At 39.4% G+C, this 17,298-nt stretch overlaps 1 protein-coding gene across 2 annotated transcripts; it reads right to left on the bottom strand.

Annotated features, from left to right (window-relative positions):
* Positions 1-1,642: 1,642 nt before the first annotated feature.
* On the bottom strand, positions 1,643-17,084 carry mapkapk3 (MAPK activated protein kinase 3). Of its 2 annotated transcripts, none has more exons than XM_079340989.1 (10): positions 16,221-17,084; positions 9,886-10,025; positions 7,765-7,829; positions 7,448-7,527; positions 7,174-7,300; positions 6,936-7,011; positions 6,675-6,799; positions 5,371-5,456; positions 5,169-5,249; positions 1,643-2,381 (listed from the first exon to the last, which is right to left on the bottom strand). In XM_079340989.1, the coding sequence occupies exons 1-10, from the start codon at positions 16,515-16,517 to the stop codon at positions 2,226-2,228; spliced, it is 1,233 nt and encodes a 410-aa protein (XP_079197115.1). In that variant the 5' UTR covers positions 16,518-17,084; the 3' UTR covers positions 1,643-2,225. The 2 variants fall into 2 exon arrangements, with proteins under 2 accessions (XP_079197115.1, XP_079197114.1); XM_079340988.1 differs by having other exon boundaries at positions 5,169-5,252.
* Positions 17,085-17,298: the final 214 nt, after the last annotated feature.

Here is a 17,298-nt window from a genome sequence, read left to right on the forward strand (position 1 = left end):
CTTATCAGCAAAGTATGATAGAGATTAAATTTACTGTAAAACACAAGGCTGTAAATAAATGAATCAAACACACACACACACACACACACACACACACACACACACACACACACACACACACACACACACACACACAATGAAGAAATATAGTGTCAAAAGACATCAGGGATTGTTATGATCTACACACCATGAAGGCCATAAACATAGGGGACAACGAGAGCTCACAAAGATTCATTTGAAGGTCAGGTGGCTCTCAAATTATAATTACCCTGTAATAGCAAATATTTACATCTCATTCTTCTCCAAACACCACGGGGCTTGTTTATACAGAGACCACTTTGGTTCAGAGTAAGACCTGATGTCAGGACCCATATTGTCAGTCTGCCATTGATGTCATTGAACATTTAACTTCATGATTGCGACTGCACAGGTTGGGATTTGCACTGAAGCGTCCCATGCAAGAAAGGGACCATTCTGATATCTGTTAAGAATTATAAATTAAAAAAAAGTATTTCAGAGCTATCCCTCTTTCTCATGTGAATAGTGTGGAAACAACTGACCTATTTCTGAACCGCTCATCTGACTCTTGATCTTTTGCTGTTGGCTGCTGCTGTATTAAGATGTTGTCTTGATGTCAGTGTGAAGGACTGGAGTTTTTCAACCTCCCGAGGGGGTAGGACCAGTGACTTTTTTTTAAAAAACAACACAAGCAGGAAGTGTATGTCAACATCTTGCTTGTGTTGACAGATGCAAGTTGCAATCATGACTACACTTGTCCGATTAATGGCTGACTAACAAAGGAAAAATACTAACCAATGCTTCCTTATGATAAAATATGTCATTTGCAACATCCTGTAAAATTCCATTATGAAAACAATACTCTCTCTGTGTACATCTTATTGTCTTATCCTGAGAGTGGTTATCTGTAGCATCAAACAACAGCTGAGGGTTCATTTTGGCCACATCCTATCATGGCTGAAATCCCATATTTACAGCAGGGAATCCATGGAGTTTGTATGATTAGCTTCCGCTAACCTCTTCCCCAAATACTGCAGAGGACCATGTGATCAAAGTGGGGGAAAGGTACTAACATATAATCTAAGCATAATAATGTTGACCTTTTCCAGTAGAACACTAAGTCAGATGGCTGCGTCCCAAATAACTACCGCTGCTATTTAAAGCCACCCCAAAAAGCCTGCAAGGCACAGTCCCAAAAACAATGGTAACAACGTTACATCCTGGACATAATTGCTTCCATGTTACTTTATAAACTGTAAAAAGTTACAACCATGGAGAGAAATGTGCATGATGTAACACTTCCTGTAAAGAAGTGTCTTACAGACCGAGGCGTTCATTATTAAAGGCTGTATTGTTTTGCTCATCTTTTAATGTTAAGTGAAACTGCAGCCCGCATTTATAAGAAGCCCAGTAAACACACAAGCTTAGACACACATGCACACACACACACACACACACGCATACACACAGGACAGCTCTCAAGAGAAATGTCACAACTCATCCATGTAGCAAATCCAACAATTACCTCACTGCTTACGTTCAGCTGTGTCCTCACTGTCTCTGATGCCTCTTTAGACACAATTATGATCTGACGGGACGGAAAGTGAAACACGAAGCTTGATAGTATGTTTGAGGTCATTTTATTGATGCTTCAATGTAAACCACTCCATCGGGCTTAACTGCAGGTCATCATGTTGGCTACATTGTATTGACGGTACAGTCAATGTCAGACTTAGCAAAAGACAGACGACATTAAGACAAGGCAGGTAAAAGTGAGTGTTCTAGTTTCACAGTCTGACCACTGTCATTTTGTCTGTGTGTGTGATCTGGACACAGACGATAGCTACGTAGGTGTCCTAAAAAAGCACACACAGCATTTAAATCACTATAAATACATCATGTCCGCATACAAACAGGCAGTACTTCAAATTTACGTACATTAAAAAAATCAAAAAGAGAAAGGCCCACACTTGTCAGAGCTGTTGATTTCTACACTGAGAAGGGAAACAGATGTGTTGATATGTCTTATGAATGTCCAGCTCTGACTGTTGTCCCTTTATTTCAACTCCAACATTCTGTCTGTCAAAAGTCCCTAGCAGGTATCTTCAAATCCTCTCCTGTGAACACAAACTTGACTCCATCTTCTGAGCTGTTTTTCTACACGTTCGGCAGTTCTTCCTCGATTTCCATCAACAGTCCTCTGTGATTCACTGACTTTGGCACACCGTGGATCCACTCTTGCCCCCTGCAGCAGCCTTCTTGCGTCTCTTGTTGAGCAGTGGGTTGCTAGAAGTGTCTAGATCCTTGATTTTCACCTGGTCGTAGTCCACACGCATGGTTGCTAAAGCGCTTGTCATCTCTTCCTGTTTACAGACAGGTGAGAGGAGCATGTGAGTTATTTGTCAGAAGACCTGTTCTGAATGTTATAAAGGAAGGGGAGAAAACTCTACAGGGGGCATCAAGTCTTTAATCATTATTGTGTGACATAACCTTCTACACCCAAGACATTTAAACTCACTAGAGCAAACATGTTCAGAGCAATAGCTTAACATTTTGGACAGTGCAATCAGTTTTCCTGCACAGAAAAAGATAAAGATGAATGCCAGTCTCCTTCCTGTCCTGTTCATATGTGAACAGTGCACGCTGCCTGTTAGTTAGCTTAGCATGAAAATTGGAAGCAGTGGTGAACAGCTAGCCTGGCAATGTTAAATGGTGGGAATAAAACACCTGTCTGACTGTATCTCGAACTCAGTTATCTGAGTTAGAGATGCTGCTCTGAGCACAGGACTCCCTTAGAAACACAATATTAGGCTCACTTTAGGTAATGATTTACTTAATGGCATGACATGAGATGAGAAATGACATGTTAATGGGGGAGTTTTAGATGTGTTGGTGGACAGATTTTGGCTCTAGCCAGAGAAAGGCCAGCTGTTTCCAATGTCTAGGTTAAGATATATTTCCCTCGGAAATCATGATTTCGATCAAAGATACTCCAAATGTACAGCTGCTTTTTAAACTGAAGCTGTTTTATAGTCGCTGTGTTTCAGTTAATTAATTTGTAGTCTAAGGAAAACAAAAAATAATGTATACTGGGTCAACAAAAAATGTTGCTGAAGGCCTTTTATAAGTCGAGAGAACATCGAGTTGACCCTGGTCAAAGAAAAAGAGAAGTTTGAGCAAATACGAACATTACAACACACAAAATGAAGTTGAACAAAAGGACTGGCCCTACACAATAAGGTTTTACAGTTTCCGTCATGGAGTAATAAGACTCAAACTCTTCCTCTTATATGTTTCATGACTTCAGGCCAAAGTTGTAATCTGTACTGCTCGTGTAGAAAGAATACAACGTCCTGTTTTTGTGCTTTTCGAAAAGCAGTCAGTAAGGAGTGCAATCTCTGACATTTTTACGTAACATAGCTTTGCCCCGTTGCAGAACTTAACGACAGTGGCATATTGTGAGCGTATCGTTGTGGACAAATGTCCTTTTCAAACGTTATCGCTCTAAACTTGTTTATTCAGCTAATGTGAAGGAATGTGACATTCTACTCATGATTTTTGCTCACATTTACAGCCACTGAGATAAAACTGTGATAGCACATTGGACACATTTTGTACTTCACTGGAGAATTAACTCTGCAGTGACTTAAAAGCAAACAGTGTGTCATGGTTTGGTTTTGTTCTGTATTTAATCTTGTTTTACTTTTCATTATTTCCCTCCTGTTCTGTGTATGTATGATTCCTAGTGTGGTTTACTTTAGTCCTTAGTGTGTTTCCCTGTATCCCTGTGTTCTTCAATGTTGTCTGTAGACTTGTTTTCCTGTTACTTGTGTTTTCAGGTTCTTAGTTTGGTGATTAATGTTTCCTAGTCTTTATTTTGTAATATCTTGTTTTAGTTCATGTCTGTTCATTGTCAGGTTTTACTTTGTACATGTCCTCAGTGTTCTGGTCTTGTGTTCTTTGTTCCTTGTGTTTCCCGCCTTTGTGATTACCCTGATGTTCCTCACCTGTCTCGTTAGTATCACCTGTGTCTGATTACCCCTTGTCTATTTAGTCTCTGTGTTTGCCTCAGTTTCTTGTCAGTTCATTGTCTTTGTCAGATGTCGGTTGTCGTGGCCTGTTGTTTCTTCTCCCTGCTCCCTGCGTTTCTTCTCGTGGCCTTTTTGGAATTCCTTTGTTTTTGCTTTTCGGAACGTTTTGGATTTTTCCTCGTAAGTTTTTGTTTGATCTTTTGCTAATAAATTTTGGTTATTCTGCACTTGAGTCCTCCTTCCTACCTGCTAACGCGTGACACAGTGTTTCTGTTTATTAAAATAATGTATTTCTTTAATCCAAGGAAAACATTTGAAAATAGCTTCATAAGGCAAATGAGCATCATGGTGTTTAAATGTCTTAAATGCTGAGCTGTGTGTGTGTGATTGTTTGTGTGTTAATATTTATCTAGAAAGTTGCACTGACCAATTTAACTGCTCGACTGTGCCCTCTGCTGGCCATTTGTATATTATCAAGATGGTGATACAAAAAAATCGAACATTTAAGATTTGTAAATAACCATCGTTGAAGAGTTAAAAACGTTTCTTTTGACAGTTTCTTCAGATGGCTTCCATGAAGCACTAATAATCCATATAATCAATAATGGCACTGAGGGTATGTCTGCCTGGGGATGGAGCCTCCAAATGTGAAGGGATCAAAGAGCTCTACAAATTGAGCACTTGTGTTTTAAAGTCTTGGTCTTTAATAAGCATGCACGCTCTAATAATAGATGTGAAATGTAGGACAACTAGTTTTTTGGAGCTTTCCCCATTAAAGAGTCTCACACATATATTAACCACTGTTGTATTGATTTGGATCCTTTTTAATGTGCTCCCTTAGTTTACTTGATGTGTCACAGCTGGTGACATCACCAGTAGCAGCTGCGGTTCAGTAGTATTGTGGGTCTTCTCTTAGCCTGAAGGTTGGGGGTTTGATTTCAAAGCATCCTTGGAAGAAGCACTAAACCCAGAATTGCCCCTGCTGCTACACCAGCAGTAGTGACTCCAAAATCCAAATCTGCTTATCATTTGTCATCAACCTGAAGTTTGACAGTTAAGTAGTGAAAGATTGTAATGTAAATAAGTGGCCATAAGGGGTCAGTGTGGCTTTCTTCATACCTTCACATCCTCCCACAGCTCTTTGTCTTCAGTCAGAACCCGGGTGGTGTGGAGAGGAGTGGAGGGAACCACCATCGACTGCTGCTGAAGACATGGACACAGACACACACCAGCCACAAACATACAAACACATGAGCACCGAGATACACAAGCAGCAATACTGTAAATGTACAATGTCTATACTTGACACCCAGATACTGACATTAATCCAGGGGTTGTTCATAAACTGAGTGATGGACATTCTCTCATTTGGGTCTGTCTTCAGCAGCTGGTAGATCAGATCTTTTGCTGAAAGAGAAAAAGCAAAGGAAACAACTTCAGCAGCATTATCAGGGCACACACACACACACACACACACACACACACACACACACACACACACACACACACACACACACGTTGTGTATCATGAAACTTTTCCCTCTTCTCAGGGACAGACTGGCCTAACTGAACAGCAAATAGGACTGAAAGTGAAATTGAATGAAAAAGAAAAAAGTGCATGTTCCTATATTGCCATTACCTTTGGTATGGAGGTTGTTAAGACATCTCAGAACAGATTTGGAAATAAACATCGACAGTATCATTAATCTTTGGAAAATGTACAGGAAAGCAGCAGGAACAGTCAGTGAGTGTGGGCGATGAACCGGAGTGACCCTTAGCAAAGCAAACTCAGACCTTAGTTTACCTGAACTGGCGCCCAAATATGTTCCGTTTGCAAATACAGCACTTAGCGAAGACATCAAAGACAAGTACAACTGAAAAAGTTGTTGCAGCACTGGATGTAAACTATCACTGTGTTTGACTAACAGGAAGTGTCAGCTGAGGATGATTGTAAAGGAGCATACTGTCTGAGAAACGTTTATGTTTAAGCCACGAGGAAGGAGCACATTCCCCTCACTCATAAGTCAATGTTCATGTAGAAATAAAAGTACTTTAATATGACTTTGAAATGACTACCTCATAAATTAAACCAGTTTTCTCTTTTTAAGTTGAAGCAAACAGAATGTATGCGTTATCTGTTTCTGTATAGAAAGCAGGTTTTTCTGTTCACCTAATTTCCCCTGTTTTTGTCAGCAGGGGACGTTTGCAAGAGGATAGAAGACGTTAGTTTTTGTGTGTGTATGTAGGTTTTCTTCCCACCTGTGCTTAACAATTTGTTTTTTTATTTGCACAAATTAAACAAGTAATTCCAAAACATTTGCCAAGGGCAAAGAAAAACATTTCAATGATGTCTTCTTAGCTATTCACACAACACATAAGATTTAAAATGTGAATCATGTTGTCTGGAGTTTGATTGTACAGATATTTTGATCGGTCTGTAATAATATAATAATGTGTGTCCTAATAATAATTGTTATTATTATATTATATCTGTGACCCTATTTAGATATAGGTTTAATATTCAATAAACTACAGATTGTGTGGCTGTGGTTTTCTGACAGTAACTATGTCTACTCTGCAAAAGAGAAAGTACCGTAAGCATTTATTTTTGGGGAGGCATTTTACCTTCCTGTGACACCTCAGCCCACTCTGGGTTGGGGAATTCATACTGGCCCATTCTGATCCTCCTCTTCATCCCTGGAGAGATGGCCTGGCCTGTGTTGGAGTAAAATGGAGGGAAGCCACACAACCTATAGAGAGAAACACGGACACTTAAAACTATGCTTTGTTCAGATATCTATATACAGATACAGCATATAAAAAAAACACAAACACATTTGTAGTGCCGTTCATGCTGCATCCCCTCCCCACACACACAGTACTCACAGGATGTACATGATGACACCCAACGACCACATGTCACAAGACATGTCATATTTCTCTGGACCTAAAACCTCAGGCGCTGATCGGCAAGACACAAACAAAGATCAAAGTTATACAATTATAGACAAAAATATAATTGGGGATGAGTAGCAGGAAAACATGCTTTAGTTAACATGCTTGTTTGTATTCAAAATGGGCCAAACCTCCCAGTAAATCAGAATAATACTGTAAGACAACTTACCCACATAGTACGGGGTATAACAGGGGGTCTGTAGAGGATTGTGTAGTGATGTCTCCTTAGCAAAGCCAAAGTCTGTTAACTTGAGGACCCCGTTTCTTTCTCTATTTGTGTACAGCAGGTTCTCTGGCTGGTTAGAAGGCAGAGGAAGAACCAAACAATATGTCAATATTTAATTAAGAACCCACGGCGGATGTAAAAAGTATAAACACTACACTATGTGTATATATGTGTGTGTGTATATATATTAGTGTTTAGGGTGCTGATTATTCAGCACCTTGATGTCTCTGTGTGCGATGTTAATACTGTGGAGAAAGGCGATGGCCGTGCCGATGTCCCTCATGATCTCAGAAGCCTCTGGGAAGAAAAGAGGGGAAAACACACCATCTCTCAAACCAGAATCAGTTCCACTGTCAAACACCAAAAGTTACAAATGAAACACAGGAAGTAAAAAGATTTTCTTCTCTATTCCACTACTTCCCGTTTTATGTTAACATGTCTGCTTTTTACTGCTCTTTCCTGGAAATCATGGTTCATTCCTCTCTAACATCCTGTGATGTGTTTGTACACCATCCATCCTTCATCAGTCCTCACCTTTCTCTGTGAAGGCCTGGTCTCCTCTGGCCTGGATTCGGTTAAACAGCTCTCCACCCTCCATACTAAAGACACACAGACAATTTATAAGTAGGACAAAGGACTCCCATACACATAGTATTATCTATGACAATCATTATCTCTGAGTAATGTTTTGTAATTTCACCACATTTACAGCAACCTTTAATGTGTGTTCACTGAGCTGCTGAGCTTTTTCTGTTTTCCTTTGTAGTCTGAAATGTTCACCTTCTACAGAAAGAAATCTAGTCAGACGTCTTTTATGAATGCCAAAATAAATGTGTTTCCACTTTATGAAAGTTCTCCTCATGTTCATTCAGTTCAGTAAAGAAACTGTGAATCAACAACGTGACTAAAGTTAAACGGAGGCTGAAACTTTTCAATAAAATCTATATTTCTGAAAGTTTAATATGGACAAACAGCTCAGCAAGAGTGAACTCTGCATGAGCAAATATTACTTTTTTTTTCTTCAATACTCTGTTTTCAGATTTTTCCACCATCAGCAACTGAGAGCTCTTTAATCTTTAAGTTTTTTGAAAAGAGAAATAAAAAAAAAGTAAAATTAAAAGTCCAAAATTACTGAGAGAAAATCCTCTTTAGTAAAAAAAAAAGAAGAGAAAACTGGACCAAGGCCCACAATGTTTATGTCATATCATACTGTATTTCATTGTTTGAAACACAAACTCTCATGTTATTGTAACTGAGTAACCTCTGACATAATTCTCTCTGACACTCTCACCCCCTTAACATTTCAGAATCATCTCACTCACTATCTCACAACCTCACATACATCAGTCCTCGCTGGTGTCTGAACGTCTCCCTTCTTGACCCGATATGAATGTGTTTGTGCTCATAAAGGAAGAGTGGACTTTTTGTGGTCGATGAGTTCAGAGATGAACAGATAACAGAAAGAAAAAAAGTGTGTGATTTTGTGCAAAAGCCACTGGAGTGGGTTGTGCTGCCTTCCTCCTCTCACCCTCACTCAACCAGAAGAATATTCACACAAACAGTGGCAGTGTAAAAAAAAAAGTTTGATGAGATGATGAGAAGCAGTAGTTTCTATTCAAAATTCCTCTGAACAGAATGATTTCATCGCCTGTGGTTTCTCCCCTTTTCCTCTGAATTCTTTTCCACTTCAAGTGAGAGAGAGAGTGCAATAAAAAGTACAAAGATCAACTACCTGTATTCACTTCAAACACACACACACTTGCTTTGTGTTATTGTGTTAACACCGCCATTGGAGGAACTCAGGTTATTACTGTGGACATCTGGTCGTGACACATGACGCCCAGGTGGAATCGTGTCCTATCTCCTCGTCAGTGCCAGCGGCTGCTCTTTGTCATGTCTGATATCTGACCTTTACCATGGATACATGTTCTGCTCCTCAGTGACAGCTTTTTCACAGTAAATGAACCCACAGAAATACACACACACACACACACACACACACACACACACACACACACACAAGACTCAAGTTTGGCTGATATTTACATTTGATGTAAAAAGAGAATAGTTTAAAACTATTTTCATTTCTCTTTAGGAGGTTTATGTCTGGTGTAAACATGCTGCACACCTCAGAACATGTTAGGCTGGTACCATTTCAGCTTTAATGCTGAGTGTTTGTGTGCTTATTTCTAGAGATTCTCATTTCTGGTTCGAGGAAATGTGAAGTGCTGCAAGTTTTTACACACTAAAGAGCCAGAGGTTGTCTTATTAATGACAACTGAAAATGGGAAGAGAAACAGGAACTTCACATTGAACTTGTCACACATTGGAATTACAGACAATAAATAATTGAAACACCCTTTTTATGATTCGTTCACCTAAGCAGTGCTGTGACTTATGGGACTTGATCAATGAAAGCAGTTTTGAGCGCTATTTGAAAACAAAAAGGACTCCTCACTCTTAACTGGAATTCATTAATCTGCTTCATCACAATCATTTTAAAGACAATGTTGTTTTGATTGTATCAAGTGGAAAGTTTGCAGATCAGTTTATCTGACTACTTATGTGTTCAAAGAAGGAGACACTGTAAGGACAAACTGGTTTTCAGATAGGTAAAGATGTGTGATGAGTAGAGCTGTGAAATGTGAACCCTACCACTCCATGATGATGAGCAGGCACTTTTTCCCATTATGCATGTTTTCATACAGGCTGAGGATCCGAACAATGTAAGGTCCTCCTGACACTCTCCAGTGAAGCTCCACCTCTCGTCTGGCTTTGGGACTGTCGTAGAGAATCTGGAGAGAAACAAAGATGAAAACAAAATGAACATGGCTTCTTCTGATGTGTTCCAAAGTGGTTCAATTCTGTCATCACTTTTATTTAGTAAAATGTCTTTGTGGTCATGATCGTTCATGTAAATTCAATTGCAGAGTGTAAATAAGCTCTATAACTTTAACCTTGATATATACAACGCGTTTTCTCCTATGTAAAAAATCTGAAGCATTGACCAAAATAATCTGCCCCGACATTCTCATGAATGTTTCAGGCAAAACTACTGAATACTGACTGGTTCAGGTTAGGCGAATTAGCAGTTTTCTTATTTATTTTTTATCCTGTCCAATATGAGTGTTGGGCTGCTGGTTTAAGAAATGATTAACAGGTTCGGGCACTGCAGGAAGTTCATGTCTGGCTGTTTAATTAAACAACTGGTCCGAGCATTAGTGTTATCACAGTTAGATAATTGTTCAGTTATTTAGTCTAACACGGCAGGAACTAATTTGTAGAGAATAAAAGGAGCACAGAGCAAAGCAGCTGGCATTGTTCTTCACTTCTCAGCTAGAACAAAAATCAGTTTAATAAAAAGAATCCTTTGGCCTGGTTAAGTTTAAAAATGAGATTGTATTTTCCTTTCATGAGTTTTATTAGAAGTTATATCCAGATATACTTTACAGTAAACTGTCTTTTTTGGAGATAGACATCATCACTTCACTCGACAGTCATCAGATAGTCGTTTTTTGTTGCTGCCCTATAAAACCAGGTTAATGCAAAGGATAGCAAATAATCGAGCGGTGGTGGCAGTGTTAATCCACCATGAGTGTAGCACATTAAGCCAAGAGGCAGGCTCAAGATGAAAGGCTATCAATCAAAACTGCGCAGGGTCTGAAACACAGCAGAGATCGGCGGAGATCTTGAATCTTGAATCGTGAACATTTCTGTTGAGCTACTGTTTGTGTTATAGACAGTGTTTTGGATCTGCGTCATTTGTTGTGTGCTCTATTGGATATGTGATTATTTTTGTTGATTTTTGAGTATGAAGGTCATGAATGTGTTTTTAAGAAATCTTGTCAATGAAGATATGGAGACCCCAGGAAGACTAGCTATATTGTTTAACACAGAAGTTAATGGAGATCTTAATAAACAAAATAAAAAAATGAAAAAGGGAGAATATCTGCCATAAAGCTGATATCAAAGAACCATTACAAAGCAAAATATTAAATGTTTTCATGCTGAACACGTATGTACATATTGTCCTCAAGCTGCGGTGTGGTCACAAGACAGGATGCATGTTTGACTTGAGCAGATAAATATACACACACACACACATGTAGCAGGTGGGGGGACATTAACATCGCACACATCTTCAGTCAGCGGGTATTTTTGGAAGTGACACTGGCAGTGGTGCATTGCTGTTCAGAAGGCCGGCCTGGTCACACACCAAGTCTGGTGCACAAAACACGGAGGGGCTGACTCATTGACACATGACACACACACACACACACACACACACACACACACGCACACACCCACACATAAGCACACGTTTTTTTTTTTAACATATTACGTTCTTAAATTGAACTGAACATTTGTTCAATTGCAGGTTAAATTGTAAAGGGGGATATGAAACATCATTTTTTGTGAGCTCGAAATGTCAAAACGGCACAACACAGTGAGTGTTAGCTTGCTTATGTCAAAGAGGAAGTGAGAACGATGTGTTTCAGAGCAGAGGCGTGCTGAAAGTAGAAGTTTGGGTTTTACAGGAACTGATTCGACTGATCCCATATGTGGCCTGTTGTGTAGGCTTGTTCATTCATATCTTTATGACTTTAATCAGAGCAGAGAGCATGTGAGCTGGTTTTCCTTAATTTCCTGCACTGAACCAGAACAGCCTACAATAAAAAAGGACTATGTGGATTAAACACAAACAGAAAACACATGAGACATAGAGAGAGGGGAATGTGAGGACAGACAATCTTCTAAAGGACTCTTTTCTTTTATGAGGCAGCATTATTGGGACTTAATGCAGGGTCACAGAATGTGCTGTAAACCACTGAACCAGAGCCTTTCACTCCTCTTAACCAATCAGATCTCTGTCTTTAATGAACAGTCTGGAACATATTACACACCTTAACCTAATGATGGTCGATGAGTTTAGCAGAACAGACACTCTCTGTCTATCGCTCTTACTACACACAAAAAGGTTACTGCTCCAACATGTTTACTCAGTATTTCATATTAGCAGCTGTCAGGGCGCTGTCGTCTTTATGTTGATAAAAAAAAGAAAGGTGCTTTATCTGTACAACTGAATGTAATAAAGTGTCACTCATAAACTCAACAACTAAGTGGTCTATGAAGTGTTTAATGATTGTCTGAACTTCTTGTTTGCAGAACTAAAACATTTGAAGGTAATGCTCTAAAATTGTGGTACATTTATCTTTCAAGCATGGTAATCTGATATAATGACGAATAACATGTAAGATTGTTATCTAGTTAAAAATACGTTTGGGGGGTTTGGTGCCTTGCTCACGGGCACCTCGGCAGTGCCCAGGAAATGTTCTGGCACCTCTCCAGCTATCACACAAATTTCCAGATTTTTGGTCCGCTCCAGTTCCCAAGCCAAGTCCCTACAGACTGAGCTACATATACCGCCCCTGAAAGTAAAGTTAAGACAGTATTTCCAGCATGGCGACAGCCGCCAATGGGCTTCAAACGCCTCCTTCAGTAAAGTGGTGTCACTCTAGCTTTATAGATGTTTATTTACAGTCTATGGATGCCTTCTAGGTTTCTAGCCTAGTTTAGCATGCTAACATTTATTAGCACTTAGTACAGAGTGTAGATTAACCTACTTCATTGAAAAAGTTTGTTGTCAGCAGAAAAAGACCAACTCACTGAAAAATCTTGCCACAGTTTATTCTCTGTGGATCCAGCAGGAAACCCAGTTGTGCCACCATCATATCAAATGGCTTCAGAGATGAACAAGGCACAAAAACAAGTCCAAGGGAAGACTTTGACAACAAGAGCTGTACAAAGACGTGTATATTGTACATCTTACTTTAAAAAAAAATGTTTTAACACTGAAATCTAACTATCACAGACAAAGAAGTGCTTCCAGTGGTATTATGGTTGCCAAATGGACTGCTTAGACTTCAGGGCTCTCCTAAGTCCTTCCCCTCCCAGGAGACACACAAGTTAAAAGAATCCTGATGACTATAACAGCATTACATTAAAAGGATGGCTCCTCTCCAGCTCTGTTGCAAAGTGGATTAAACCTATCCCCATCCATTACGTTTAGCGCTCAGAGCAACACTTAATTAAAAAGCAAGTGAGCGGGTCATTTCACTTCAGCACTCTCCATTATTTCCTTTTGGCTTGAGATTAAAAAACTCAGGGGAAGTCGTAAATGGGCTTAAATAGCAATAAAGCAGAATAACTTCCCTATCAGGTACACTCAAACCATGTCACTTGTTCAGAACAGCACACATGCCAGAAAGAGCTATTGTGTAAAGATTATAAATAGGATGTTTTTTTGTTGTTTTCTAAGCTTGGGTCACCTTGACCTCCTGTCCACTGACCATGCTGGAAGCTGAAGTCTGTTAAAGCACCAGGGCGTGCGATTCAGAAGTCGGCCATTACATGACTGAACAGATTTTTTTTTTTGTGTACATATTTTTACTTGAAAACAAAGATTCCAACATATAAAGGTAAAGCACATTTATTAGACAGATTTTTACGACGAAACTAAAAAATTGCCCTTTCCTCAGCTTTGAGCGAGTTGGCATTTTAGCGCCATGGGTTCTAAACTCGAAAAGTCAACGGGGATTTTAAATGGGTTTGTGGTTAGACGCCTGAAATAAGGTCTGTGGTTAACACAAGGTAAAGAGATGTTGATGTTTTGTTAGACGAGATAAACTATGTTAGTTAAGACCCCCACTTGTGAATTTTAAAGTTTTTACGTGTCCTTAAAACGGTGGTTGCTAACAAGTAGCTAAATAAGAATAGGCCTACGCAGACTTTAAACGTCATCACGCTGGGAACTCTCTCATTTAATCCTCCTTACAGCCTCTAGTCATGTTTTTTCAGTGCTCTTGTAAATATTATGATATTATATTATAAATATTAGGTTAATAAACAACTTATTAGTTTCACTAGTTTGTCAAAACCGCTGATTAGCTCGATGGAGCATGACGGTTGTGACATCAAAACCAACTGACTGCGGTGTAGTTCGCTATAGCATAACGTTAGCTTTCTACTTCTCTCGGCTGCATTAACTCTTCAAACTTCATAAAAGTGGTGTTCATCTGTAAAGATTATTCAGCTGAACAAAAAAGCTACACACTCTGTAGCTTATTTCCTGCAATGATCCAAAATCCAATGCAAAAATCCCATAGGCGAATTCTCGTTCGAAGCGATGACAATGATATTTCTGGGTTTGCCTACAAAAATATGTCATCACTTTTCCTGTCTATTATACATTGTCTAAAAATTCTAGTGCCACACAAATGTGTATGAATGAGGAATAGTTACTTCTGTACATTTTACATAGCTGCCTCTGCCATCAGTGTGTGAATGGGTAGGTGTATAAATGCGCTTTGAGAATTCAGAAGATCAGAAAATAATTTACAAGCTCAAGTTATTTAGTGTTGTGTGCCGTCTTGTCAACTGCGTTGCTCTGCTACATGTGTGGCAAATATTGCAGAGTTCCACTTGATTTATTGTACTTTGTTATGAAACCGTTTCAAAAACACTTAAAGTATTTCTGCATTTTGTTTTCTGTGAAGTTTTGATGTCAGAGAATATTTGAAACCTGGAGTGCTGATTATGACAAATCTATACGTCCATGTTAGCAGCCGACTGGTATCAGTCTTGCTTCAGTGTTTACTTAAAATGTAAGCTTGTTTTTGGACTCTGACATAAAAGTATATCTCAGATCCAATTCAGTAAGTTGCCTTAAGGTTTTTCAGCAACATATCTTTGTCTCTGCTGCTGTTTTTGACACTAATTGTGTTCTTCTCTCTCCCAGTCTGACATGACGCTATCAAGCATCCTTACCCTGTTGGCCTCTCATATTTTGTTTATGGCTCCCTGTTTTCTGCTGCAGTTTTTCCTCATTCTCATTCTAAATCTTTGAGTCTGTGGAGACTGGTGACAGCTTTACTACCCGTACTTGTTTCTGTTGAATGTTTTAAGCCAATCAGAATAGAAAGCTCTCTGTCTGTTTTTTTTAAATGTAAACTAAAGACCCGCCTTTTTAATCTGGCTTTTAATTAACAATGATTTTTACTACCGGTATTTATTTTTCAATTTTTTTTTATTACTATTATTATTTCTTTTAACTAATTTTACACAAAGAATTGACATTCTTTGTGTTCTATTCTGTACTCTATTCTGTCTTTTCTTTTGTGAAGCACTTTGGGCTGCATGTTTTATGTATGAAAGGTGCTACATAAAGCTGAGTTGAGGTGAAGCCGTACTGACTTTCCACTACTCCCAGTATTTGGTGCCACAGTCAAGATCCATGTGCCTCGATGAAGCAGAGTAACATGTTAAAGCACGTGGCTTTGTGACTGTGCGCCCCACAACTTTCATCTGATCCAAAGATAGGCTGAGATTCCATGAAACACAGCACTGTGGTCACTTTTAGCCTGCACATGTGCAGAGCATGTACATGACATGCATCTACATAAACTCAGCTCAAAGCCTTGGTGGTGATGGTTTGAGACCTGTAACTCTGTTACACAAGTCTGACCTTAATAAAGGTCAGAGATTTTGAATCTCAGATGCACAGTGCATTTCTCAACCACACAGGCCAAACATAGTTCTTCTATATCAAGACACAAACAATAAACTTAAGAAACAAACACCTGGCATATCACTTTGAATTGTTCGTTTTGAGAGAGGGTGTCATTGCCTTCATTGAAACTGACTTGCTGATTCACTTGCACACGTACATAGAGGTTGTTTACAGTTAGTTATTTTTGAACTGATTAAAAGGAGACTATACTACAGAGAAACTGAAAGGAGTTCTCTCACAGATGAAAGCCTTTGATCAACATGGTGTTTGTAAAAGCACAGAGCAAACTTCCACAGAGGACATTGCAGGAAATAAAAAGTCTAAAACGGGCCTTTACTTAATACATTATAAGAGGTTTTTAAGATGAGGGATCTACCGTTATGTTTCTAATAAACTTCACAGTGTCAGGTGACATGCGTACCTTCAGTGCGCACTTCTCTCCTGTCTTCTTGTTGAAGCATTGAAGGACTTTGCCGTTTATCCCTAAGCCCAGGACCTGAGTGGAGATCTTATAATCGTCTGTCACTGCATTGCGCTTTATCTCAAGTTTAGGATGAACGGGTAAGGGGAAGTGAGCGGAGCCGCTTTCTGCGTCCTCTCCCTGGGCAGCTGGAGGAGCGGGCTGCTGTTTTTTCGGGTCGTCAGCCGGGGAGTCGGGTTCAGGCTCAGCCTTCGGCGCCTGCATCGGTTTGTCCTTTTCGTTTTCATTTTGTAACATGGTCACACCGGCTTGTTTTTATCAGCAGAGGAAGAAAGCGTGAGTCAATCAATGCGATGACTCCTGCTGCCCTCCGGTAATTGCGTAAAGCTGCGAGGAAGAAACCGCTGGTGCGTCTGACTGTCCTGGCGCCGCAGACTTGTGGGGACTCCACAGAATAATCCAAATGAGTTTAGAGTGTAGCATAAAAAAACAATAACATTATTTGCACAACTTAATAACTATTCATTCTCATCTGACTTCAATATTTATCCATCTCTGTCGAATCTGTCTCTTCGTAGAAATCCAAAGAAACGAGTACAATTCCAGTCAGAGTATTGAGAAGACAGCAACAGTGAAGGTTTTCTGATCCTGGTGAGCTCAGCTTCCCGTTCATCGGGAGTCCTGTGGTTGTATTCACATGGCCAGTCACTGTCACTGTTGGTTTTAAGCACCACCCACATACAGTTAAGTCATATTTTTCAACAGTCCCTGTCTCCTTAAAGGAGCAGGACGTATGTTATTTCCAGTGTTCACTGAGCTTTGTTGTTAGCCAGTCTGCAACTCATGTGATTATTGTGATTGTGATTTTTTATTACAAGTTTTAAAAAATGTCATGCATCACTTAGGACTAGAAAAAAGAGATATACAGTTGACCTCCACTTAAACTCTATCATAGTTGTCCTCTGACACAAACCTGCAGATGAACTGTAATTAAAGACAGGCACCATGATAAGACACTTTGAACCAATAACGTGTTATATATTAACCAATGGATCTACAGTATGTTGGTAATAACTGC

The sequence above is a fragment of the Symphodus melops genome (genome assembly GCF_947650265.1).
Source record: "Symphodus melops genome assembly, chromosome: 4".
NCBI classification, from domain to species: domain Eukaryota; kingdom Metazoa; phylum Chordata; class Actinopteri; order Labriformes; family Labridae; genus Symphodus; species Symphodus melops.

Bases quoted from the DNA above. Each gene is read 5' to 3' on its own strand.
- mapkapk3 (XM_079340988.1), bottom strand. From the start codon at position 16,517: ATGTTACAAAATGAAAACGAAAAGGACAAACCGATGCAGGCGCCGAAG. The intron at 7,012-7,173 runs GTAAGTTGTCTT...CTTGCCGATCAG, and splicing joins TTATACCCCGTACTATGTGG to CGCCTGAGGTTTTAGGTCCA. The intron at 2,382-5,168 runs GTATGAAGAAAG...GTCTGTAAACAG, and splicing joins AGCTGTGGGAGGATGTGAAG to GAAGAGATGACAAGCGCTTT.